Genomic DNA, 25,299 nt, shown 5'->3' on the forward strand with positions numbered 1-25,299 from the left:
TCGAGATGAAGTCTGGATTGGTCTTAACTCGAATGGTGATACACAGAATTAGTTGTGGATTTAATATCAATTTAAATCGCATACAAAAGTGTGCATTAAAGTCGGACGTTGCTTCGTGTAGAGATTGAATCTTATCTGTAGAAGAGATGACCTTAACACAAATCATGTGGCAAGCGAGAGATTCAGATTGGTGGAAAATTGTTTTCTTGAGAAGCAGACAAGTGATAGATTTAGCACGATTAAGACTTTTTCAACGGTGGAAAGGTCGGCATTAAAGATCCCACTGCGTAATAGACTAGGAACGAGACATTTTACAATACCATTATATAGTTTTATAACTAATTTTAAAACTTTTTATCCATATTATATGCTTTTTATTTAGCAGACTCACAAATATCAGTAGAATTTACATTGGGAACTCTCTATTTAGTAGATTTTATTTGCTTGACTTTCTTCTTAGAACTCTCTTCCGTTTCGTATCAAATTCGCAGCAGATTTTCTTTATCATTTATAATGGTTTAATTTACATCTACAAAACACATTCCATTGTATCATTCTCTGTATCCATTTATTAATTAGATTTCTTGCCTAAAGTGTATGTGAACTTTTAAGCCGTACAACTTACATTGACAAAACTCTCGTAAAGCAATTTTGAACTGCAAATTCGACAAAGGTACGAAATTTTTGTGTAATTTATTATTCGTTTCTCTATGCACTATATAAGTTTAATTGGATTTGTGTTTGATCGGTTTGTCTGTTTGTTGGATAAGCGGAAGCGGTAATGATGATTTCCATATCGATTAAATAGTGTATAAGCAAAGACCCTATAATAACAAAATTAATAACGCTATAAAATTTTTTGTCGGTTGAATTTGACATTTCAAATGATGGTCGTTAAGCATCTTGTTATTATAAGCTCTTTGGTATAAGGAACGCGCGCCATTACAATTACTTATCGCATCTGGATCGTACTTGGCAAAAGTTCACTTAATTCCCACATTGAGTACTTTTCCCTTGACTTGTCCAGCACAATCAGAAAAAACTACGTGTACCACGAACGCCTTCTACACGAGAGCTTATCTCTCGGCTTCTCGCGAATTTGTTACTTCGGCCTCAGTTCGCGCAATCGAATCTGAGGATCGTCGTCCTAAGTAAAGTACATTTTGTCGTGGGATCCTTGCCAGTTTGCAACTTAATTTAAAGCTCACTTAACGCTAAGTAATACTTAATCAGAGGGGGGTTTTGTGTGGGGTCGGGGGGTGTTCTAAGATTGGTTAGATTACTGCGTCGACGTACATATAAATTCCTTGGGGGTACTTAAAACGATAATTGCTTGAGTCAATGGAGGATGCTTGCCTTGCGAAGTGTTCTTAGTTCATGTGCGCAAATCACAAATCGTTTTTCGATTACAAATAAATTAGCTTGGAGTGTTTGTATACATAGAGATGATTTTAAAATCAGCATATACACATACATATTTGTATAAATATATATATACTTGTAGACGTATCTACCTACATTATTGCACTGATGAGATTTTTTCTTCACTTTTAGGACCAATAATTACGAAAATGACGTGATGTAAGAGTAAAAAAAATGGGAATAAATAAATACATATACACAAAAAATAGACATACAAACGACACTTTGGAATTGACTGGGAAAAGTTAGGTGCTTGCTAATGGTGGTTCTAAGAAACTGTCTCGTACAAGTATACATTCGATAAAGTTAAGTTACAGATCTAACGGCAAAGCGTATAATACAGTTTCTGCAGTTTGCGTTTCGAGCGACACTGATGGTGCGAGTGGTGATGCGAATGGTGGTGCGAGTGGTGGTGGTGGTGATGCCTGTGGGAGTGCTGGTGATGCTGATGATGGCGTGTCTGCGGTGGCTGAGGCAGCTGCTCCTGCTGCTGTTGTTGCATATGGCTGTGATGATGATTATTTACAATGCTCCCGGCGGCGGATGAGGAGGCGCTGCTCAGGGCCACCGCCGACGAGATCAGGGCCGCGGCCAGGCGCGATGAGGAGGCTAATGCTAGCTCCGGTGCGGCAGCAAGCAGCTGTTGATGATGCTGACGCAGCTGGGCCACCTGTTGGCGCTTCAGGGCGGCAGTTCCCTTGCGCATTGCATGCAAACGACGCCTGTGATGGTGGTGCGGATGCAGTTGCAGCTGTCACTTTGCCTCCTCGCCGCTTTCTAGTAGACTGTTGTTGGTCCCGCCGTTGTTGGTAGCCACTGCCGACTGGTCGCTTATCCCCACTCCCTGCTGTTGTTGTTGTTGCTGAAGCTGCTGTTGCTGCTGGTTTAGGGCATGGACGTGCTGGCAAAAGGCCTGCAACACCTCAAAGTGGGTCATAAGGTTGGCCGGTTGGTTGTCATAGTGCAGGTGCCGGGTGATCGGCGCATTCAGACGCCTCAGCATCTCCGTGAACAGCTTCTCCTCCTTGCGGATCCAGGGCCGTCGATCGTCCTGCACCTGATAGGGCGTCAGGTGGACGTGGATGTTCATACCTGCTTAAAGAGTCCCAACCGTTGGTCAATGAGGTTTTGAAACGATGATTTCTCTACACTTACCCATGCGCGTTAGCGTCTCCAATAAACTACGTGATGTGATCCATGTGTTCTTCTGACCTCCATGACCTCCATCCAGCCAATACATGTCCGATATGCGGGAAAGCAAGCGGCACATGCTGCTGTCGTCGGGCGTGAGGGTTTTTAAATAATGGAACTCGTAGATGAACTGCAATAACGAAGGAAAATGAAGGATTAGCTAATAGTCACCAAGCTAATGATTCCCAAAACCCCTTCAGACCCTGATTGATGGATTCATGCTTCAGTTCTGAACGGGATTGGAGCGCCGGCATAACTAGTTAACGAACCAAACGCGACTCACTTGATTGAGCACGACGCAGCCCTTGCTGAAGCCAATCAGCACCAGCTTGGACTTGTCCAGGTTAAGATTCTCGCGCCACCAAAGTGGATTGCTGTCGCTGGTTGCCGCCGCTGTTGCTGTTGATGTGGTTGTTGCCGTCGCAGACGCTGCAGTTGCATTTACTGCAGGAACCTGCCTCGTGGCACAGTCATTATTGTAGTGCTCGACGTTGTTGGTGGCAGAAGTCAACTTGATGGCAGCCGCCTGTTGCGTTTGCTGGATCTGATTGTTCGCCTGCTCCTCCTGATGGTTGTTCGTATTGGCCTCGTTGCTGCCGCCAATGTTTCCATTATTTCCAGTGACATTATTGACTGTCTCTGCCACTTCGCTGCCAACAATAGGGAATATGACAGCCCCGTCTGCATCCACGGTCACATTTTCCTGCACCTGCAGTATGTCTATATCCATTTCCTGACTGCTGTCGTTGGAGGCGGGCGCCGACTGCGAGTTGGACTCCGAGGTGACGGTGGCATTAGATAGCGTTAGGGCAGCGGCCGCAGCTGCAGCAGCCACTGCCGCCGCTGCAGCCGCCGCCTGTGCGGCCTGATCAAGGATCTCGTTCTCGGGTATGGAGATCAAGCGCTGCGACAGATTCTGCAATAATCTAGGGACGAGAAAGGACGTGTAATCATAAGTAGTAAAGTGATGGCTTCTGGCAGTATTCAAACTCACTTTTCCAGATGCTGGAGGGCATGGTTCATGGGAGTGTGATCTGGGACTCCAGCATTGTTTCCTCTCACGAAATTATCGAAGCAGCTAAATGTCTTGAACTCCATGCTGTATGGTGAAAATGTGGCAAATTATTATTATTATTATTACATAATATATTAATTTATCAAACACTCACCGAACCGGCCGAATGACGATGATGTGGGACCTGGGGAAAGCCTCGCGCAACAGAATGGCCGAATTCTCGAGATTGTACTTCATGTAGCCCCTGCTGTCGCGATTCGTCTCCATGCTCTCCGGAAAATCCTGAACGTCGCCGCCAAAGTAGATAATGGCCGTGGAGTCCTCCGGCACATGCTGCGACTGCTGCTGGCGCACAATTGGCGGGCAGTAGACGATGTCATTGGCCCTGTTTTGGAATCCGGCTACAGAGAAGATGCGGAAGGGGCCGGCCGAAGTGCTTGGCGTGCACAAACGCTCCCCGCTGCCGCCGCCAAGCATTCCCTCGAAGTTACGGATCCGCTCTTGCAGTTGCAGGAATTGATCAATGGTGAGCTGCAGGATCGGATTGGATTACATTTGATGCCGTTGGGGATGTGTTCACACAGTAAGACACATTTAACACACTTTGCACTCATACACATTTTATATCTAACAGATTGTATAAAGCCCTATCGTTACTAAATTCGTAGTTCTCCTAAATAAGATACATAATCTAAAGCCAACAAAAAGGTCCTGATAGTCAAGTTAAAAAACTTAACGTGAATAGCGGATTGTTTATCCAAAAACATCAAACTTAACATCCGCCTACTCCTCGTAGTGACCCTAATAGTAATCGCTTTCGTAGGCATCCCGGGGATTCCCGCAGCAACCGACAAAACGCAGCCTCGTGTCCTCCATGCACAGCTTGGCGTCCTCACGCATCTCGCGCATCTTCATCCGGACCTCCTCGCGCATCAGGTTGCGACACATAGCCACCAGGCCCATGCCCAGCAGCATGTACACAAAGTTGATGGCCAGCTTCGAGTGCTGATCGGCGGCCACGGACTGCAGCTGGGCCAACTCTTCCGGATCAGCGCCTATGTCCTCCTGCAACTTGTGCGTGGCGGCGTTGACGTCGGCTGCGGTGGTAAGCGAGGCTCCCGGGACAAAGTCACCGAAACCGATCTTGCACAGCGACGTCATGCAAAAGTAGAAGCTGTTCAGGAAGCTCCATTTCTCCCAGTTGGCGAACATGACGGTGCCGGTGAGTACGTAGAAGAAAATAACCCACAGACAGGCCGTCGAGGGCACAATAACCTTCTTGCGGGGCAGGTTAACACCACCCTCTAGAGCATCCAGGCGATCCAGACCTGGATGCTCCTGGGTGCAGTCGTGCATGGAGCGGTAGAGGAACTTGAAGGAGCGCGCCAGCACCCGTCCCATGCTCAGAAAGTACAGAATGTACAAGGGTATGCCAAAGGTGGCATAGATCACGGTCAATCCCTTGCCCCACGGCGTTCGGGGCACCATATTCCCGTAACCGATCATGGTTATCACCGAAAGGCAAAACATCAAGGCGGCCGGGAAGCTCCAGATCTGCTCAGGACTCCGGCCCACATATCCGTGCTTGATGACGCCAGCTATCTTGACCTGGTAGTCCTGCAGTACGGCATTTGTCGCCTCGGTCCAGCGTAGGCGATCAACGACGTTGTGCTCCTCCGTGATCCGCCATAGCTGTTGAGAGCAGTCTTGGCGTAGCTCAATCACATGGCCGGCGGTCTCGTCCACGAACTGCCGCTCTATGTGCATAAATGCGAAGGCGCCGCAGATGGCGTAGAACACAATGAGGGCGCCCACGCCCACCTGTGTGCACATAAAGGTGACGAAGTTCCGGCAGCATCGTTTCACCCGCTTCCTTGGCTGATTGCTGGGCGTGGAGGAAACGGAGGACGCCCCTCCCACTCCCACTGCTACACCTCCACCTCCTCCTGTGGCTGGGGAGCTTTTCCTCTGAAATTTACTGGGCATTATCGTTAATCGTTCCTGGGTTATATAATCGATTCCACGGATGCTGAAGGTCTCTGGAACTCTTCCCTGAAGCCACACGGGCAAACGATGCCTTTCATCTGCAATTAATTTGGCAGTTGTCGATTGTCGGCCCAATTTGGAGCACTGGGAGTGTGGAAATATCGGCACGTTGGCTAAAAATAAACGAACGCCTTTGCACGGCACATTTTCCAAAGCCCAAAGACGCACGATTTTCCTTCCGGCTGAACGACTTATCCACGCGGGCGCCAAAATTCAACTGAGGAAAACTATTTCGAGGGAAGACTTCCCAGAAGGCGGCGAGAGATACAGAGAGAGTGAGCGATTGAGCGGGAAATCCAGAGGCAGTGCGGATGAAGATCCCCCATGTATGGGAAGGCGGCTCATAAATAATGCGAGCAAGTGCCTGCCGCGGCTACCCGCGGTTCTAAATGCGGTAATTTACGTCAAAATTATGAACAAGAGTAATCAAGACATCACCTTGGGACAGGTGCAATATGGACAACAGATATGGAATCCTAATATTACAGATAAAGACGGAAATATAGCAGAGGAAACGGATGCTTTAAAAACTTGTGAAATTGCTGAAAATCAATACCACATGGCAATCTGATCAGTTATGTCACTCGTAATAGTGTAAATCAATAAATTAGTTATACTTTTTAATGTTAAATATCTCTCAGAAAGTCTGAGACTTTAAAATTTAGATATAATAACTAAAATATTGGAAGTAATCCAGAAGTACGCAAATCCATGTAAGTTTTAGTCTTGTTGGGTCTAACTCTTTGTAACCTACTATATATTCACATGATTTCAATTTTCATTTCAAATCGTTGGCGTTTTAATAAAATATTCCATTAAGCCCAACGATTGAATTTTTTAATTTGATGGTAAAAAAACCGAAAGGTATCAGATAAATTATTTTAATAATCTACAATATTTCAGCCGCAAAGATGTTTCCGAAAAATACGTATTATAAATTTTAACAAACTGGTCACAAATTTTTTTTTTAATTACTGAATCTTTATCCAATCAAAAAGGCTATCCTGACTTGAGAGCCCTTTTAAAACCTATCGCGATGTTAAAATATAGAATACGAAATCCAAAAGATACGGATATACGGATTGTCTGCTTGCAGTTCATAAAAAATTATGGCACTGTGATTAACGGCTGTGTGTGTGGGGGCAGTGCAGAGGCAGACGGCAAGGGAAAAGCTCTCGGGCACTCATTTACTTCGGCGCAGATCTAGGCGGAAAGAGCATCCCAAGTCGGGCAACAACAATTGTGCGGGACGCCAAACAAACTATACGTAAATATAAACAAAGAATTAAAAAACGAAAGCAAAGACCGAAGACACACACACAATCACTAACGCAGGCGGCTACGCTGATACACAAGAAGAGGAAGAGAGATCAAATGAATACGCAAAAACGGGGGGTGAAATGCGTAGCGAAGAGATAGATTTTTTCAACACCAGCACACACACTCACATATAGCTGCACTCGGGTCGCACACTCTCGCAGACAAACACTCACACATACACTCACACAGGCGCTCAAAATTTCACAAAATTTATGCAAAAATTTTTGGCGCATCGCGCAATACGTTTGGCGTTGCAATTGGGTTCCACATTTTTCCTACTTACGCTGTTTTTGGTTCTTAATAGTTGCGCGTGAAAATTTTGGCGATTTTTCTGCACTTCCCGCTAATTTCGGTCTTTCTCTGTTTTTCTTTTATCCAATGTGACCATGGCAGGCTTGCGAAAATATTCCCACTATTTTCCGTTTGTCAATGTGACCAAAGGCCTCATTGAGACTATCGGACAAGGTGGATAACTTTGATGAAAAGGTGTGAAACTTTGATCGAATTTTACATGACGAAGGGAAATTGTCATTTGACATACAACTTGACTTGGTAGGAAGCTTGGCTTAGCAGCGCTGACTCGAACCATATCTGGAAGTGCGCGCATTTTTAAATATAATATTTTGACATATAAAAAATTGTCCCGGAAAGGTTAAGGGAAAATAAATTTGTCTATATTTCTTAACAATGGAAAATGGGCTTTAAAAATTAAGTATTCTGAAAACAAGGCATACAAAAAAATTTCATTAAGGAAAAGATTATTTCGAATATCGTAATTTAAAACTTTATATATATACATATATATTAATAATTCAGGTTTTGTACTGTTTTCATATTTTACAACATTAACAAGTAAAACCAATGCCATAGATTTCTCATAGCCTATCATATATTTTTATAAAATGGTAAAACAGTAATATATATTCGGCTTTTAAAAAATCCATAATGAATTTAATTTTTAATGTAAGGTAAATAGTTTGTGATTTGTTGAAACTCAAAGCTGCAGTTATTTTTTCATGGAAATTGTTGGTGTTCTCTCTTTAAATAATTTGGATTGTAGTTTATTCTATTAATTTTTTTAGATTGAACACTAAAATGAAAAATAAGACTTTTTTTGTTTCAACTCATTTTGTATATAAGATCTGCGATAATGAGAAGCTATGCGATGTTCTTGAGGAGAAGCACCGCATGGGCTGCCAATGTTGTGACTGCAAGCACCAGGATCAACCGAGACCATTTAGCTCCTTTGAATTTAGAATCCATATGATTTTTGATAGTTCTCTTTAAAACCAAAAGAATGAAAGACATGTATACTCGGCTATTATAAACACTGTTTCTTTTTCTTGTAATATAAACTATGGACGATACTACTTTTAGGATAAACATATTGTTAACCTACAAAAGTATTTTTAATGGCGCTGTTTTCATTAAAAGAATAATAATAAAAGACAAATTGGTTATTGGTTTATTTATTACATATTTAAAATATATATTTATTATTCTATTTTAATTTTAATTGCAACACAGCAAAGAAAATATATATTTAACTCTAAGAATTTTCAGATGTATCTGATGGAATTTTATTTCTTTATTTCCATGAAAGAACCGAGCACATCGGCCGACTACATAAATTATGGAGATGGAAAATGAATTGGGTTGATCCATAAATGAGTTTCAAAAAAACAGAATATTTTTGATTAATGAATGAAACGCTTCTTTAACCCTTGTTATATATATATTACAATATATATGTATTCGGATATTCGGATCGAATCTCTATTTTGAAGAACAATTCTTTTACGTAAAACTATATTAGATACCTCTATTTTTGATGTATCAACTTTAAACCTATCCAATTTCAAATTCGTAGTTACAGGAAGATTCTGAATACAAACTTTCTAGGTTAGATCACTATAACTTATAGCTTTCATTCAAACAATTAAGAATATTTTACGTTTTTTATCCGATGTCGCCAGTCCTGATGTCCAGCCATGTAGCATTAACTGATTTAATCGAAGCAGAGGTGTTTTCTATGGTACCTGTATCTTGGATTAATAGCAGGGCACGATTCCAAGATGTAATTCGAAATTAAACTTTTAAATGCGTTTTTCTTGCAACCATGTTTTTCCAAGATTTCTCAAAAAATTCCTATTCGATCGTCTTGAACCATGACAGCATCTTTTTTCAGTGTAGTACTATGGCACTCATTATCTCGAAAAATTTACTTAATACCAGGACGGAATTAAAAAAAAAAAGATTAAATAGAAGTCCTTAAAACGGCCGTTCGTGTGTCAACCTCTTAAAAGAAAAACTATTTTTTTTCATTATTCTACATATTTTCATATACTTTAAATAATTTATTTTATGGTACTAGAATTTTTACATTAATTTAATGAATACTTAAGGACTACATTAAGGCGCTGTTTATGAATCGATCAATATAATTAATAATATAATGGACTATGATAATAAATAAAAGTTCGATTGCAAAATGGTTCGATTGTTAGTGGATTCAATTGCAAGCTGCTAGTCTATACAAGATTCTGCTGCCCGAAAAAGCCTTTATGATTTATTCTCTAAACTTCAAAATGAAATATTAAGCCATTACTTTGTTTTTCCTTGTCAAACATTTTTGAGATTGCAAACAGCAAGGGACATCGGCAATAAAAATGCAATAAAATAAATAATCTTAACTTAATTGGCAAACAAATGCACGACTCGAGTGTTTCGGTCATTCAATTATTCGCTTTACTTACCGCAACACATCAAGTACTTACTTTGTGCCCAGCGGGTGAGTGGTTCAATTGTTTGTTTTGCCTGAAAAGTAATATTGCTCATACGCAACGTGCAACCCTCACCCTGAAAGGGGCCTCCGGACACCCAAAACCCCATTCCAATCCCAATCCCAATCCCGAAACCTAACGATTTGAATTGTGCTTCCAAGTAGGGACGTGGTCATGAAGGGCAGAGAGCGATAGAGAGAATATGAAACGATATTGGTATTGGTATATGTAATAATAATAATCATAAATTTTATTTGGTTTTATTTGCTATTATTTTGCTTGACATTTAAATGCTGCTAGTGAATTATATTTGGATTTTAATTTGAATAAATTTGAGATATACATACATATGTGTACATATATTCCGGTTGAGATATATATATATATGTGTATATATAGATCTTTATGGATTGATTTATTTAAAATGGTAGACGACGAAAAACTGTTAATAATATTTGCACTCCGACACATGTGTGCTTGCATTTGCATATTGATTAATTGAGTTTTGTGTGAGTGTAGAGCAAAAATGTAAGTAACAACTCGGCGTTGTTCCTTCCGTTCGCGTAGATGGGATTCATGTCCAAGTCCTGATGCCACAGAGCAACCCTCCTGATCCTCTCCTCTCCAGTCCCGGATCTCGGGCGACTCTTGGTTGATTACAACATGGATGTACAAAAATATTTCGTGTTTACGCTTAAGTATGTGGGATAAAAGTTTAGAAAAATCCATCGTCTCCGATTTGGTTTGATTTTGGTTTCTTGCTGCTTGTTTCTCGTTTTGTTTTTGTTTTTTATATAATTTCATATTTATTACATTTTTGGTACATAAATCTGTGTGTAGTAGTGTGGGTTTTGCCTTAACATCTGTGCTGTTTTTTTTTTTGTTTTGTTTTCCGAATATTTGCTGTAGTTTATTGGCTTCAAGTTTCGCAAACTCAATCAATGTAAAACTAAATAAAATTATGATGTATACATATATTTTTGAATGAATTATATACACACGCAGATGCGTACATACGAAACAGAGCACGTAACTTAAAACTAGGAAATCAAGTAAGTAGTTTAAAGTTAAAGTAGGAGTAATTGTAGGGGATAAACTAGAAAGTAATTTTATACATTTTGTGCTTTGGACCGAAAGATAACAATTTTGAATAATAATGCTATAACAAAAGATCTTTTCCTAAATAAATATGCGAAAGGCAAGCAACCTTTGCCGAAAATGTTGCTTCTCCTTGCATTCATTTTGTAATTTTCATCTTGTATTATATGGTTCTTTAGTTATTTATGTAAAGTTTTGTGCCGAAAATATCACATTGATTTTTTTTTTTTAATTTTATATCTCGTTCTATTATAGGTATTTTTTTTAATTTTGTGCCGAAACATATAATTTTGTCTATCACAAAATGTTTAAAATTAATTACTTTTGCCGTCTCTGCGAGGACGTTTTGGTTATTGTAATCAAGAAGCAAGATAATCGATAATTATACCCTGAAATTGTAATTAATTCAATTCTCAAATCTCTTGCCAATTGAGCAGAAGGTTAAGAGGTATTATTATAAAATAAAATGTTTTTTTATACATATTAATCCGAACAACTTTCTTTCTTTTTTTCTTCCTTTTTTTAGATTTTCAGTGATATGGTTTTTTTTTTTGTTGTTGTTGTTGTTTTATAGCCATCTCATATCAACTAGGGTTTACAAAATAAACATTTGACCATATAAATATAAACAAGCTTAACAAGAAATTGAGGTGGTTTCAAGTGGTTCGAGCTAATTCTAAATAAACTTTAGCCTAGGACATAGGATCATCATCAAATCAGGACAAAAAGAATGGGAGAACACAATATTAATAATTATAATAATAATAGTACAAAAAAAACAGCTATCGTTGAATTATTCTTGGAACCGATTACATCAAAATTAAATGTATATGTGCTAACGGTCTACGTAGATTAAAATTAAGCAATCAACAATAAAACTGAAATGCATTTGAGGTATATGAAAATTTCTTTGTAGTTGGTTGAGTAGCCCTTCCGTATCCTTCCTTCGCTTACTCTGCAGAACATATCGGTTAAGAACTACGATCTAAGATTGGTAAACATAAAACTAAAACCTAGTGTGACGACCTTCTTCGTATGAGTAGTAGTTGTGGGTGACTGTTGCTGTGGCGGCTCCTGCTCCTGCTCCTGCTCCTGCACATGGTCGTGCTCCTTCTCCGGCTCCGCTTCCGACTCCTGCCTACCATTATGCATAGTTGTAGTAGTTATATTACTTTAATTTTAGGAAACAACATTTAGAAACCTTCGAAATGGTTGACGGTTGACTCTACTATTTCTCTTTTTGCTCATTGCGGGCATAGCTATCCTCCGTCTTAGTTAGCAACTGAAACCTTTTCCTAATCTTCTTCAGTTATACACATTTCATATATGTAGTTTATAAATTGATGGGACGTTTGTGTCAAATAGTTAAAGTTAATATTATATTTTATGTATATATATATATATGTATGGGTGTGATTATGTAATTAGCATCTTCGGTTCTACTAGTGTTTGGGTTATTGTTATTGCTGGGCTAGGCTCTGTGGGTAATATGGTACACGACGACTATGTAAATGCAAGAAAACGAATCCACCTAAAAGCTATAGCGATTTACAATAAACTCTCGCTGAAGCTGCTGTATCTATTGCTGAAGTTGCTCAAGTTGCTGCTGATGTAGTAAGCTGGTTGTTGCTGATGTTGCTGCTGCTGCTGGTGATGTTGCTGCTGCTGCTGGTGATGTTGCTGCTGCTGCTGGTGATGTTGCTGCTGCTGCTGTTGCTGATGTGGCTGATAATAGTGCTGGCGATGATGGGCTGGATTCGGGCCCCGGCCACGCCCTTAAATGGACGAGTTCAGCTTGAGCAGACGATCCGGATGCTTGACGCGCAGATGCGAGCGCAATGTGTCGATCCTGCTGTAGGTGGCCGGGCAATAGGGACACATGGACCGCTGGGCGGTGTGCGAGTGGAAGTGGTGCCAGCGATTGGTCACCTCCTTGCCGCAGGATCGGCAGCGCCACATGGTGCCCGGGTCGCGGGACGGTGTGAACATGTTGTGATACGACATGGTGTGATGTGAATTGTGACCGGCAGCTCCTCCGGCTCCTCCTCCGCCGGCTCCACCAACACCAGCTCCTGCTCCGCTATTGGGCGCATTGCCCGCTCCCAGATTGTACCCATGGGCTGGGGGTGTGCCACCGGCATGACCGTTTCCGGCGGCGATGTAATGCAGCGGATACTCGCGCTTGAGGGCCGCCGACAAATGCATACCGAAGGGCGGCGGCGGGGGCGAGGCCGAGGACGAGGTCGACAGTGGGGTCGACAGGTGGTGGCGGGCGCTGCTGCCTGCGGTTCGAGAACGAGAAAGAGAAGAACAGAACACACAACAGCCCGTCGAGCGGGACGAAAATCAGCCCAGAGAAATAGATTTCTTTTTTTTTGTTTGGTTTTTTGGTTTGTAGTTTTTGCTTTTTCGTATTTTTTATGTATTTTTTTTTTATAATAGAAAGGGACAGAGAGTTTGGTGTAAGAGTGAGTGTGTGTGAGGGACAGACGGAGACAGAGAGACAGATAGAAAGAGAGAGAGATATGGCTTGAGACAGAGATAGGTAGAGTTTCGTTTTGTGAGCAAAAAAAAAAAACAACAAAATATTTGTGTACTTTGGGCAACTTAATGAAAAAAAAATCTCAAAACTAAACTAAAAACAAACTAAGGGGATAGAGTACTAAAAAAACAGAGGTTACTATTAAAAAACAAACGCGACTAACTACAATTCAAGCAACTTAGGTCAACAAAAGAATATACATAAATAATAACCAAATTACAGGAAACTCATCGAACCTTCGGTTCAACTCATTTCCGCTGCCTCACGTACATATTTCAGCGTGCAAATGAAATATTTTTTACTTTCCATTAAATAATATAATGTATATAATTCATAGTTTCATAAAATATATATATATTATAGATGTATATAAAGACGAGAGCGCTCATTTTACAACTAAGCGTTTAGGAAATATATGCTAGGTGAGCAGGTCGCCATAAAATTGAGCAAAACTATATAATATTATTTAAATTTAAACTTTAATCTTGTCAATATATAATTTATCTTAAGAGTGTTGCTCAATTTAAGGCGACACCCTGCTCGTTTACACATTAACTTATGAAAATGTCCCGTTTGTTCCTGCAAAGTTCATTTGATCCGGAATTACTTTTTATTTAATTAATTTTATTAATTTTATACAAATGAAATTAGTCACAATTGACGCATACATTTAGATGTATTTATTTGGCATACTCATTTAAACATGAAATATGTATATACTTTTTATAGCACAAATGTAAAAAAAAACAATTCGTTTATGGTCAAATGATATAGGGGAGTCCTCGCTTTCGCACATTTAACCTACTTTTAAATATATTTTGTTGAAATTTTTTTGGGTGTAACTTATTTTGTGCGAAGAATTACACTTACACTTAGCGATATTCTTTATCGGGCTGAAACTCAAAGGATAATTCGATACATACAATAAATCCATATATTATTTATTTAGTTTGAATTAAAGTAGGGTATTCGAAAATCTTTCAAAAGAGAGGTTAACAAATTCAAAAGTCATACAAAGAAAATACAAATTAAACAAGAATAATAAAAAAAACAGGAAATTGGGCCGAGGTTTGAAAATTCTCTATGTGTATATATGGCATTTGGTGTGTGTGTATATATGTGTGTTTGTGTGTGCGTGCGCGCATGTGTGTAGACATATGTGCAGGTGAGTGTGTTGGCATATAGTAGGATATATAATGGGTATAGTTTCTTAGACAATAGTTCGACTTTTCATGGGCACCCCTAACGTATTTGGAAGCACAATTCAAAGCGCACAGCAGAACGGGACTTGGAGACTGGCTATCGATAACGGTATCGGTATCGATATCGCAAAGGACTTATCGATTTCGCTTTCTCAGAGTCAGAGGATCAAAATAATAAGGATTCAGCAAGTAAGTGATCACCATTTCGTTTTGTTTTCCATAAAATTCAATTTATTTGATTTAGTTTTGATTTCTTTTTTTAAATTATTTTTTGTTTGTTTGTTGTTTTGTTTGTGTTCTTCTTCTGTCTGTCAGTGTGTTTGTGTATATATTATGTCTGCCTGGTATCCTTCGGTTATATCTTTTTATATATGCTTTTATTACGGTTTTATTTTGGGTTTAGTAATTCGATTTCTTTCGCTCATTGAAAGATGCTGCCATAATAGATAGAATGTTTATTAAAAATTGTTTTAAAAAATATTGTAATATATATATATATTTATATATGTGTTTGTGTGTGTGGGTGTGTGTGTGAGAGAGATTTTGTATATATATAAATTGTAACAAATGCTGCAAGCATTTTTTTGGACTTGCTTCAATTTGCTTAACGTTAATTTAAACTGATTTCATATATATTTTTTTTTCTATTCGGTTTTTTGTTTTCTTTTATATTTTTAGCTTTTGTATTGCTGCTGCTGTTGTTGTTGCTGATGCTGCCGCTGTTGTTGTTTTTTTCCTTCTCTTTTTTATAAATAAAACTAAAAATAGTTTGTATTGCATTTATTATTAATACAAAAATATAAGATTAAACTAAGTTTACATTGAAACTAGCACGTCATTAAAATTAAAGGCTCGAACAACGCTTGATCGACTGCAAAAATGCTTATTTTGTTTGTTATTAATTGGTTAAACAAAGTCAAAGTCAAAAATCGAAATCAAGGACAAGGAAAGTGTTTTTGAAAAAAGGGCACCAAAATAAATATATGAGAGAGTGTTGGCTGTGGGTTGTGTGTTGGTGGTGTTTCTGTGTGTTTTCTTCAATTTTTGATAAGCTTTATGACATTTATTGTAAATAGACACAGAAATAGTAGCGAAAAGTTGCTCATTAACTAACTGCTGCTATATCAGATGTATATATAATCATATTCATAGTGATATGCTAACATTTATTTAGTGTTATTTTTCTAGGCGGTGTCTTTCCATTTCAATTGTTCCAAGTTCTGGCGCGTTTTGTGACATTTTCGAATTACATTTCCTAAGCACCGCTCTCTATTTACAAATATCTCTAAATTTAATTTTTCATTTATCATTTTTTATGTATATATTTTTTGTTTTGTTGCTATTTGCGTGGTCTTGTCAACGTCAAAGTCCTGCTGCTGCTTAAACGAAAACTAGTCATATTGCACATACGATACGATTCAAAGGAAGCCTTCTTTCTTGTCCTTCCTTTGCTAAAAACTGCCTCCTTAAAATCCTTTTAGCTCCTTTGCATCTCCTATTCGTTATACTTTAAAGTATATTTGGATTTAGCACCATTTTGCACACCACACAAATTAATTAAAGATTAACATCTCGTACTCGTTTTTTAAAAAAACTTCAACTCACTCTACTCTTCCTCTGCTTAATTAACATAATTTCAATTTGTAATGCATGTGTTTGTGTGTGTTGTGTATGAGTGTGTGATTTTGTGTGGGTGTGTGTGTGTGTGTGTGTGTTTAGTTTTACTATAGTTATCACATCATATATAGATAAATTTCTTAAATTTGTTGTTTAACAAAACAGCGTTAAAAATAAACATTAAACAAACATTAAGTCGGGGGCAGTATTTGATGTAGCATTATAATTATTAATAATTGTAAATTTAATCACTAAACATTTCATGTTAAGAAGTAGAACAAATAAATATTATGAATATATGTGTATGTGTATTTAATATATATAGATAACTATATAAATTTAATATATTTTAATCGAATTATGCATTAATTCTTTAGGCAATAAGACAATTGTGTTTGCGTGTTTGTTGCTTCTTGTGTCTGTGTGAGTGTGTGTTGAGTGTGCGCACCAATATTTTGTATATTTTTTATACTTTTGTTTATATATATTTTTTGTTTTTTTATTTTTTGGGATTTTGGCAATCAATGTACAACAACGAATTACAAAGAAAACGGACTTTAAATATACACTAACTAGCAGAAACCGGATGAGGGAGGGAGAATCATCGACATATTTACACCGCAAGAAGAGTCTGCGAAACTAATTAATATTATTATTATCATATATTTATATATATATAGAGACTGGATAACAAACTCGGCCACATGCACGGACAGTTGATCGATCGATAACTATATATAATACATCGGATCGGAACAGACCGCTCACCTCAGTTCGAGACTCATTCGCACACACTCTCGGTTTGGTTATAAATAAATTAACATTAGTTTAGTATCCGTAATCAGTGAATTAGTCGTAGTTTATTTTAGTTTAGAGTTTAGAGTTAAAACTGCTTTGCTAAGATTAGGGTTTGCCGTGTAATGCATGTCTTCTTCAAGGTCAACTAACATCGATCAAACGCACAGATATTTGTACATTATAGATACCACATATATGTGTTCGTATATGTGTAGAAAATCCCATTGAATAGTTGTGTATAAATATCGATTAAATTCATTTACGCTAATATTTTTATGATATTTTACAGTTCTGGTTATTGCGCATAGATCCACTAGATCGTAATTAATAATAATAAAACATTTATTTTAAAACAGTAAAGTGTTTTGTTTTGTTTGTGTTTTAGCAGCATAGAAATCTCTCGTTTCAAATGTCTTCAGTGTTCGGTGTTAGCTCCTAACTTTCTTCTAACCTTTCTAGAGTATCAGAGTGGTTGGTTTCCCCGGGGTGGGTGGGTTAGTGGGTGTGTCAGATGGGTGTGGGTGGGGTGTGCACATTCTAGTGTTAAATGCAACAACAAACAGGTGCAGAGATAGAAAGAGAGAGAGTGTGCAGCCAAGGAATTTGTGGCACTACCACCAAGAGATTTTTGGCACAAATGTCAGGTGACAGGTCCAACGATTTGAGTTTTGTAAAATTTGTAATTCCATATGTGAGTAGTTCTTGAAATACAATTAGTTTTAATTTAAGCTTAGTTGGTGTAAATATTTTATTTTTGTTTGGAGTGCTGCTAATTAAAACCTTTGCTTTATCCTCACCCTCTTCCTCCTAGCTAGCTGCCTTGGAAACCCTTTTTTCTGGTTGCTTTGTTCCTCGAACAAGACTCTGTACAATTTAAATCCTCATTACGATTAAATTCTCTTACTAAACTGTATGTATAAGTGCAACTGCAACATCCATTTTATAGTTTATGGTTGAAACCATGTGACAATGTGTGGTTGTGGTTGGATGTTCCTCCTTCTCCACAGATCAGCATTTTGGATTCTCCTCTCCTCGGGTAGCGACTCCTTGTCCACCTTTTCGCCTACATAATTGACAATTAAATTTTTGGCTTACCCTCAAAGTTACCTAAAAGTGGCCTACTTTACGGTTTCTCATCTATGTTTAATTTTTTCTTTGAGTATCAATTGGTTGCTCTTGCTTTTTCTGTTTTTTTTTTTTCTATTTACGGTGGATGTTGCTCTTGCTGCTCCTGCTGCTTATCCTGTTGCTCCTCTTCCTCCTGCTGCCTTTTGCTGTAGTTCCTAGCACTGTTAGCATAACTATTGTTATTATTATTATTAGCATTATCATTACTATTAGTAGTAGTAGTTGTAGTAGCTTCCATTTGATTGGCATTTGTGGGCTCTGCGTCGCTTCTGCTGTTGCTGCTATTATTATTTATATTGGTGTTGTTGGTGTTGCTATTGCACATAGTTTCCTGGTGATCATACGGCGCCAACTGCTTCAGCTGCTCCATATACCGCTCGAAGTTCAACCTCATCTGCTGCTCCTCATCCAGCTCCGTGTCGCTCTCATCGATGATGATCGTCTGCGTTGCAGGCTGCCGTCGCTGGGGTCGCATGCTGCCGTTGCTTATGAACGGCTGTTGCTGCTGTTGCTGCTGTTGCTGCTGTTGCTGCTGGGATTGCTGGTAGTAGTAGTCGCGTGCATAATAGTTAAAGGGCGGAGCCTTGCGATGTGACTGCTGCTGCTGCTGCTGCTTGAGGTTCTGGTCATCATGGCGCCAGGCTCCATAGTTCCAGCCCAGATACTGGCTATATCATTCGCTCGTGGCATTGTGCTGCTGCTGCTGATGGTGCTGCGGCTGCAGTTGCTGATGCAGCATGTGCTGCTGGGCCAGGCTGTGGGCATGCTGTTGCAGCTGCTGCTGCTGCGATTGCTGCTGCTGTTGTTGGGATTGCTGTTGCTGCTGCTGCTGCTGCGATTGCTGATGTTGCTGCTGCTGCTGCTGTTGCGCCGCGTTGAAGGCCGCTGCAGCTGCCGCCGCCATGGCTGCCTGGGAGGCCACAGCCAGCTGGCTGGCCGTGGGCGTGGATGCTGCCGCCGCCGCTGCCGTGGACATGAGGTTGTCGAACTTGCGCGTGTCCGGATTGTACATGGGATGCTTGAACTTGCAGTGCGTGCGCAGGTTGTCGCTGCGCGTGTAGGTTGCACGGCACAGCGGGCACTCGAAGCGGCCGGGGAAGTGGACGTGGTAGTGGTTGCGGATGTGGGTGACGACCTTGCCGCACAGCTTGCAACGGTGCAGGTTGCAGCCGCCGGAGAGGCGCTCGAACGTAAGCCGCATGTGCCAGGCCTTTGAGCCTGCGTCAATGCAATTTATTTGATTCGATTGATTGATTTGTTTATATTTATTAGCATTGTTTTTATTTACGTTTTCAGTTTCAGTTTGAGTATTTTTTTCGGTTTTCGTTTTTGTTTTTATTTATTAATTTGTTCGTTCGAACGCGCAAAGAAAAAAAGAAGAGAAAAACAATGTTGTTGTTGGTGATTCACAGAAACAGAAAAATCATTTTTATAATAATTCTTAAACTGTATAATTAGATGGTTTTCAGAGTCTGCTGGTGTGTGTGTGTGTTGGTGTGTTGGTGTATTGGTGTGTATGTGTTTTATGCGTGTATGTGTGGTAGTATATATTCGTAATTTCTGTTTCCTTTTTTTTTAGTTTTTATTTTATCTCTTTTGCCATGGAAAGAATGATTATTAAAAACTGAAACTCTTTTTTTCACATCGCCGAGACATGGGTTTTATCGGGTATTTTGTGGGGTTAAATATATATAAATATATGTGTAATATATAATTGCTCGCAATCAAATTTTGTTACACCCAAAAAAATCACGGTAAATAAATACAGTTTTTGAATAAAATTTGTTTTCCTTTTAACTACTACTTTTTCCATGGGGGTTATTATTATTATTATTAATTTATTTCGAGAGCTCGAGAAATGCAGAACAACAGCACTTTAATGATGATAGGAAGGTGTGGTGGGGTGGGAGGAACAACAATATATTACGAGGTAAAAAATTATTATTATTAAATCAAATGATTTGTCTCCGCTGAAATTTCATTGATGGTTCACTTAAAAAGATACTCGCAATAAAATTATTTACAATAATTGGATGAGAATTAGGGGACCGGAACTGTATTTTCTTTGAGGAACCCAAACCAAATTATATATACTGATGTATGTATGTGCAATGATTCGTGTCGGACTAAAATAATGATTTATATATATTTTTTTTCTAATATTTATAAATAATTCAGTTCGATTTCTTTTCAGCTTCTTTATTATTAAAAATTTGTTGTCAAGAGAGCCCAAGAACCGTATTAGTGTTTAATTTCTTTCACTGTTTTATTGCGCTAGGGTTCACTGGGGTTGCGCTTGCTTATGCGGAGAGGGGTGGAGTTTTTTTGTTTATTGTTTTTCGGTGAATGTACATAAGTTTGGAGGGAGACAGAGAGTGTGAGAGGGGGTACAAAAAAAAAAACAAAAGTTAAACGCAGATGAGGTTAAGAAACAATGAGACAAAACAGGTAAATAATTATGACTGAGTTCTGGGATGAAGACTGCTAAAAACCATTAACGAAATAACTGTAGCGCAGCAACAACGATAAGTATCGGATATTGCACGTTGTATATCGAACATCGTACGTGACCTATTGCTTATCGTTTATCGAATACATTTCATTCAACACCCCTCCTGCCTGGCAGAACAAAAACAAATTTCGGGTCTCGCTGAATATAACTGAGCGAGACAGACTGTGTGTACAGTAATTTAAAAAAAAGAGATAGTCAGAGAGAGAGCGAGACAGACTGAGTGTGAGAGGGAGAGAGAAATACAGCTAAAGAGCAAGATAGATATATATCGAGTGAGTGAGTGAGTGAGTAGAGGCAAGTGTTTTCAAATAACTAAATCAAATTTTCAATCGTTTGGCCAATTCCTGTTTTTTTTTTCTTTTCTTTATGTTTAATTTATTTTTGTTCGAATTTGTTGATTTTGAGAGTTCATAAGACGTAAATCATATAAATATGTATGTGTATATAGAGTTAACTTAGGTAACGTAAGTCTAAATTATAGGGGGAGCAGGTATTTGTGCTTAAATAGATCTTAGAAATTTGAACTTACCGTTAAGACAGTGCGCTTGATGTTTAAATTTTTGTATTAAAATTTGGATTTGGTTTTCTTTTGTTCTTTTTGATTCGTAATCGTAAGAGTTATGTTCTTTTGTATATTTTATTCAATTGTGTTTAGTGGTTTTTAGTACCTAGGGATGAGGGTTTAATGTACCAACAAGTTTCTTTTGCTTTTTTTTTTATTGAATGAAAAGAACTGGAATTTGATTTGAAAGAGATTTATTAAGTAAAGTTAAAGATGTTAAAGATTGATTTATCCGTTTCACATACATATGTGTACTTGTATATATTTGTATTTGAGTGTTAATTAATTGGATTCTTTGCTTGATTGGTTTCACTATTTCTAAGGTTTTAAGTACATCGTTTCTCGTTAAAATCCGATTTAAGTTTGATCTTTAGCAAAGCACTGAATTGTGTAGATTGAATGAATTGAATAAGTAAATTATCTGTAACCAACTTCGGTGGGTGTTTTGCCAAAGATATACATTCACATGTAGTCCAGGAGAGCGTCCAACCTCAGCTACCCGATGATGTTCTCTGGGGGCTCGGCATAAACGGTTTGAAGTTGGACGCTGCCCGAATTATATAATTTTTCTCAATTTTTCTTTGCGGACAAAATATTTGAGACAAGACTAGAGACCTTAAAGAGATGGAGATTCTCAAAAATAGTCGATATATTTTGCATTGCCTTTTTTGGTTCAAGTCTTCACGTTGATCAAGCTTGCTTGCCTCACTCGATTTTGCCTAGATTAACCATTAATTATTTAACCTTTCGTTATCTTTAGCGACCTTAGGGCCTATGGACTAGAAGAGAGATTAGCTAATATGGCACAAAATGACACGAACGAACGAAAATTAGTCAACATTCACTACAGCACATGTTAAGTAAGTAAATAAAATAATAACTGACGCGGAAATCGATTGGAATTCTACATATAATACTTGTCAAAGTTTCCCTCCACTGAGTACTGGTCTCGGTATTCATTATAATTCGCAAAATTAACTCGATATTATCGAATCTCATCTCGATAATTGATAATCGATAATTATCCATTTGGTTCGCTCTATGTGTGATCTACAAAAGAAGCAGCTCTATAGAGGTTTCGACGATTTAACAATAATAGATAGTTCAGAGTCTTGAAGTCAACTACGATTAGCATAGGTGTGTCTGTCTGCCTGTGTGTGTGTGTTGTGTATGCGTGTGTGTTGTGTGTATATAAGGATTATAAATAGATATATAGATGTACATCCAACTGCCAAGACGTTGGCTCCTCACTCTAGCTTGCATTAAATTACGTATACGTTTCTTAATAGTGGTGAAAACCTGTCTTCAATCATTTGATTTGATTTGATTTGGATCTGCCCTTGCCTCGACTCGATCAGACGCCTAGAGAAGTGATCACATATGTACATAGTGGCTGAAGAACCGATCCTTGATGTCCGCATGCTTGATCTTGCAGTGGGCCTTCATGTTGTCCCGGCGGGTGAACTTCTGACCACAAACCGGGCACTCGTGGCTCTGCGGCCGATGGATATTGGCGTGGTGCCACCGATTGGACACGATCTTGTTGCAGCTCACACAACGGTACAGGGTGGGCAGAGTGCCGGACAGCTGGACGAACAGGGTGGAGTAGTCGATGTTGTGATCCCGCCGATTGGCCGCCGCCGCGGCTGCCGCTGCCACTGCCGCCGCCGCCGAGGAGGAGGAGCCGCTGGAGCTGGAGCTGGGCTGCGGCGAGACAGCCGATGTAACCACCGATGGCGGTGCCGATGTGGCCGAACCTGAAGCTGAACCCGTTAGCGATGCTGATCCCGAAATCCCGCCAGAGCCAGAGCCGCCGGAACCCGAGGCAGTGGGATAGTGTTGAGGCGATCCTTGAGAGTGACTGGGCGGTGGTGGTGGTATCGGCAGGGTAGACGGATGATGGTGATGGCCATGGCTGTGTCCGTGATAATTGGACAGATCCAACTGCTGCACCGAGCCGTTGCTGGTCAGGTAGGCCTGACTGCCGGTCACACTCGGTGGCGAGTAGGCCGCCTCGGCGGGACAATCCATCAGGGAGCGGTGGTGCTGATGATGGGGCGGATAGTGGGACATCAGGTGCTGCTGTCGGCTGCAGCGGATGGCTCGCATATTGAGCTCCTTGCACTTGTACTCGCATTGATAGCCACCGTCCACATAAATATCCGATCCGGAGGCACCCGCCTCGTCGGGATGGGGTGGGGCATAGACCACCGCTCGGCGGTATTTCGGCGGCGTTGAATGATAGACTGCCGCTGCTGCCGCCGACTCCTCATCGACATCCTCCTGGTCCTGCTGCTCCATATCCTCCGCATCCATATCTCGATCGTGATGCACCTGCACATCGTGCTCCAGCTCCCTATCGCGTTCCTGCTCCTCCCGTTCCCGCTCCCGATCCTCACTGTTAAAACACTTGACGCGACCTGCAAACATTTGCTTCGTTTCATATTAGGCGTCATCACTGTGGGGTGTGGGATCTCAGGGGTGGACAGATGGACGGGTGGTGGACAGGTGGACAGACAGAAAGAGACAGAGATTGGTTTCGATCGCGCCTCGCTTGCATTCCATGCGCACAGTGGTCTAAAGCCAATGGTTTTCGGGTGTGTTTTTTTATTGGTGGAGTTGTGTGGGTGGAAACTAAGTTCAACTAAGTAGGAGGACTGAAAACTTGGGCATAAATTCAAAAAGTATGTGTTGGATGGCGCATATGTATAAAAATATTTATCGCAGGCTTCGTAGAAATCCTCAGGGGCTTTAAGTGTGACCAAAACTATGCTATGGCACTTTTCTACCTCAAGCATTTTATTGCATACTTTTAGATACCTTAAAGGTTTCAAAGTCCTAGGGATTTCTCTGTTACACCTGAGTATATACTGCTTAGGGAGGGCCAATATCGACTTACAAAAAAAAAAAAGACCTAACAAAGTTTTCCCTTTTATATTTTCCAATTTTCGTACTATTCTACGAAAGCTTAAAATTGATTTTAGATTAGTTCAGATTGTTTCTTTGAATTTTATTGATACTAAAAACAATCAAGAAGAATATCATTAACAGCTAACGTTTTAAAACCAGAAGCATATTACAATTTCTTGTTAATTGTTTTGTAAGTTTTCAATCTTTGACATTTACTTGTTTCAAAAATTAGGCTATAATAAAAATTTTATACTGTGTTTGGAATCTTGAAAATTGCATTGCATTCTGTCGACATAGTTTTCGGGTTTAGAAAAAACTAATCATTTTTTGAACACCCCAGTAGCCAATTTGCTATCTTAATTTTTAAAATTTGTTTTAACAATATGCTATCATTGCTTTCAATATTTGCTATCTGTATTTTTCAAAATTTGCTTTTATAAGCTGACGGAATTGGCCCACACTAAAACAGGGTATATCTTTATAGTTTATGCATCCCCCAAGTTTTAAGTTTGTTTCTTTGAGGAGGGAAATGCGAGACGAATGGATCAGCTACGATATTGGATTTAAATGCTTTTGAATGTGAGGACTTGGCCATATCATTTTGCATTTATTTTTTCGAAACAAACTGTGTGTTTGGGGAGCGAGTGTTGCTGTGATCAAAGGATAATAAGAAAGATAAACGCAGGACATAAACACAAGTCAATTGGTGATCGGCAAGGATAATGGATAATGGTACTGGGTTTCTTTGAGAAGCCTGGAAATTAAAATTTACAATTCGATCGTGGGCAAGGGGCTTGGATTCAAATCAAATAAAGAAGTCTTAATCATACGGCTGGCAGAGTCTGTGGAGATATAACAAAACAAATCAAACCAAGGCTGGACTTAAAGCTAAGGCGGCATCGACTCGGATCGGCGGGACTTAATAGCTCTAAGAAAACAATTCAGCTAAATTAAATATATGTACTTTGCATCAAAGCAAATCAATCAATCAATCAACAGTGTGTTGTGAACGGTGTGAAACGGATTGGGAGGAACTAAATCAAAATTAAATCAAAATCAATGGTAAACAACAACTTCGGTTTCGTGTCATTTTGTGGCATCAACAATTGGTTCGGTTTTCTTTTTTTGGGCTTATTATAATATATAGATTCGA

At 39.4% G+C, this 25,299-nt stretch overlaps 5 protein-coding genes across 8 annotated transcripts in view; all 5 read right to left on the reverse strand.

Moving 5' to 3' along the window:
- Nucleotides 1-351: 351 nt before the first annotated feature.
- On the reverse strand, nucleotides 352-7,408 carry LOC110187630 (mitochondrial protein C2orf69 homolog). 2 transcript variants are annotated; one of them, XM_086830296.1, is made up of 6 exons: nucleotides 7,278-7,408; nucleotides 3,783-4,159; nucleotides 3,608-3,712; nucleotides 2,897-3,539; nucleotides 2,578-2,743; nucleotides 352-2,514 (listed from the first exon to the last, which is right to left on the reverse strand). In XM_086830296.1, exons 2-6 carry the CDS (start codon nucleotides 4,103-4,105, stop codon nucleotides 2,177-2,179), a joined length of 1,575 nt encoding a protein of 524 aa, XP_086686422.1. In that variant the 5' UTR covers nucleotides 4,106-4,159; nucleotides 7,278-7,408; the 3' UTR covers nucleotides 352-2,176. The 2 variants fall into 2 exon arrangements, with proteins under 2 accessions (XP_086686422.1, XP_020812694.1); XM_020957035.2 differs by having other exon boundaries at nucleotides 352-2,517; nucleotides 7,278-7,391.
- LOC147644085 (uncharacterized) lies at nucleotides 1,742-2,128 on the reverse strand. Its single transcript, XM_086830294.1, has one exon. It carries the CDS (start codon nucleotides 2,126-2,128, stop codon nucleotides 1,742-1,744), a length of 387 nt encoding a protein of 128 aa, XP_086686420.1.
- Nucleotides 4,232-7,040, reverse strand: LOC110187631 (TWiK family of potassium channels protein 18). The gene has a single exon (XM_020957038.2). It carries the CDS (start codon nucleotides 5,612-5,614, stop codon nucleotides 4,430-4,432), a length of 1,185 nt encoding a protein of 394 aa, XP_020812697.1. The 5' UTR covers nucleotides 5,615-7,040; the 3' UTR covers nucleotides 4,232-4,429.
- A 5,243-nt stretch (nucleotides 7,409-12,651) lies between the features above and the next one.
- On the reverse strand, nucleotides 12,652-13,080 carry LOC147644086 (uncharacterized). Its single transcript, XM_086830308.1, has one exon. The coding sequence runs from the start codon at nucleotides 13,078-13,080 to the stop codon at nucleotides 12,652-12,654; it is 429 nt and encodes a 142-aa protein (XP_086686434.1).
- A 1,747-nt stretch (nucleotides 13,081-14,827) lies between these two features.
- LOC110187623 (sex determination protein fruitless) overlaps nucleotides 14,828-25,299 on the reverse strand; it is a 133,464-nt gene continuing 122,992 nt past the window's right edge. For 2 of the 3 annotated variants that reach the window (XM_086830299.1, XM_086830301.1), the window contains one exon: nucleotides 14,828-19,380. In XM_086830299.1, the coding sequence (XP_086686425.1) occupies nucleotides 18,836-19,380 (545 nt within the window). In that variant the 3' untranslated portion in view covers nucleotides 14,828-18,835. Of the gene's footprint in view, nucleotides 19,381-21,413; nucleotides 23,657-25,299 lie in introns of those variants that run through there. The other variant, XM_086830298.1, reaches the window with a different exon arrangement.

The sequence above is a fragment of the Drosophila serrata genome, unplaced genomic scaffold, assembly GCF_035046125.1.
Source record: "Drosophila serrata isolate PLE 108 unplaced genomic scaffold, ASM3504612v1 contig_233, whole genome shotgun sequence".
Classification (NCBI taxonomy): Eukaryota; Metazoa; Arthropoda; class Insecta; order Diptera; family Drosophilidae; genus Drosophila; species Drosophila serrata.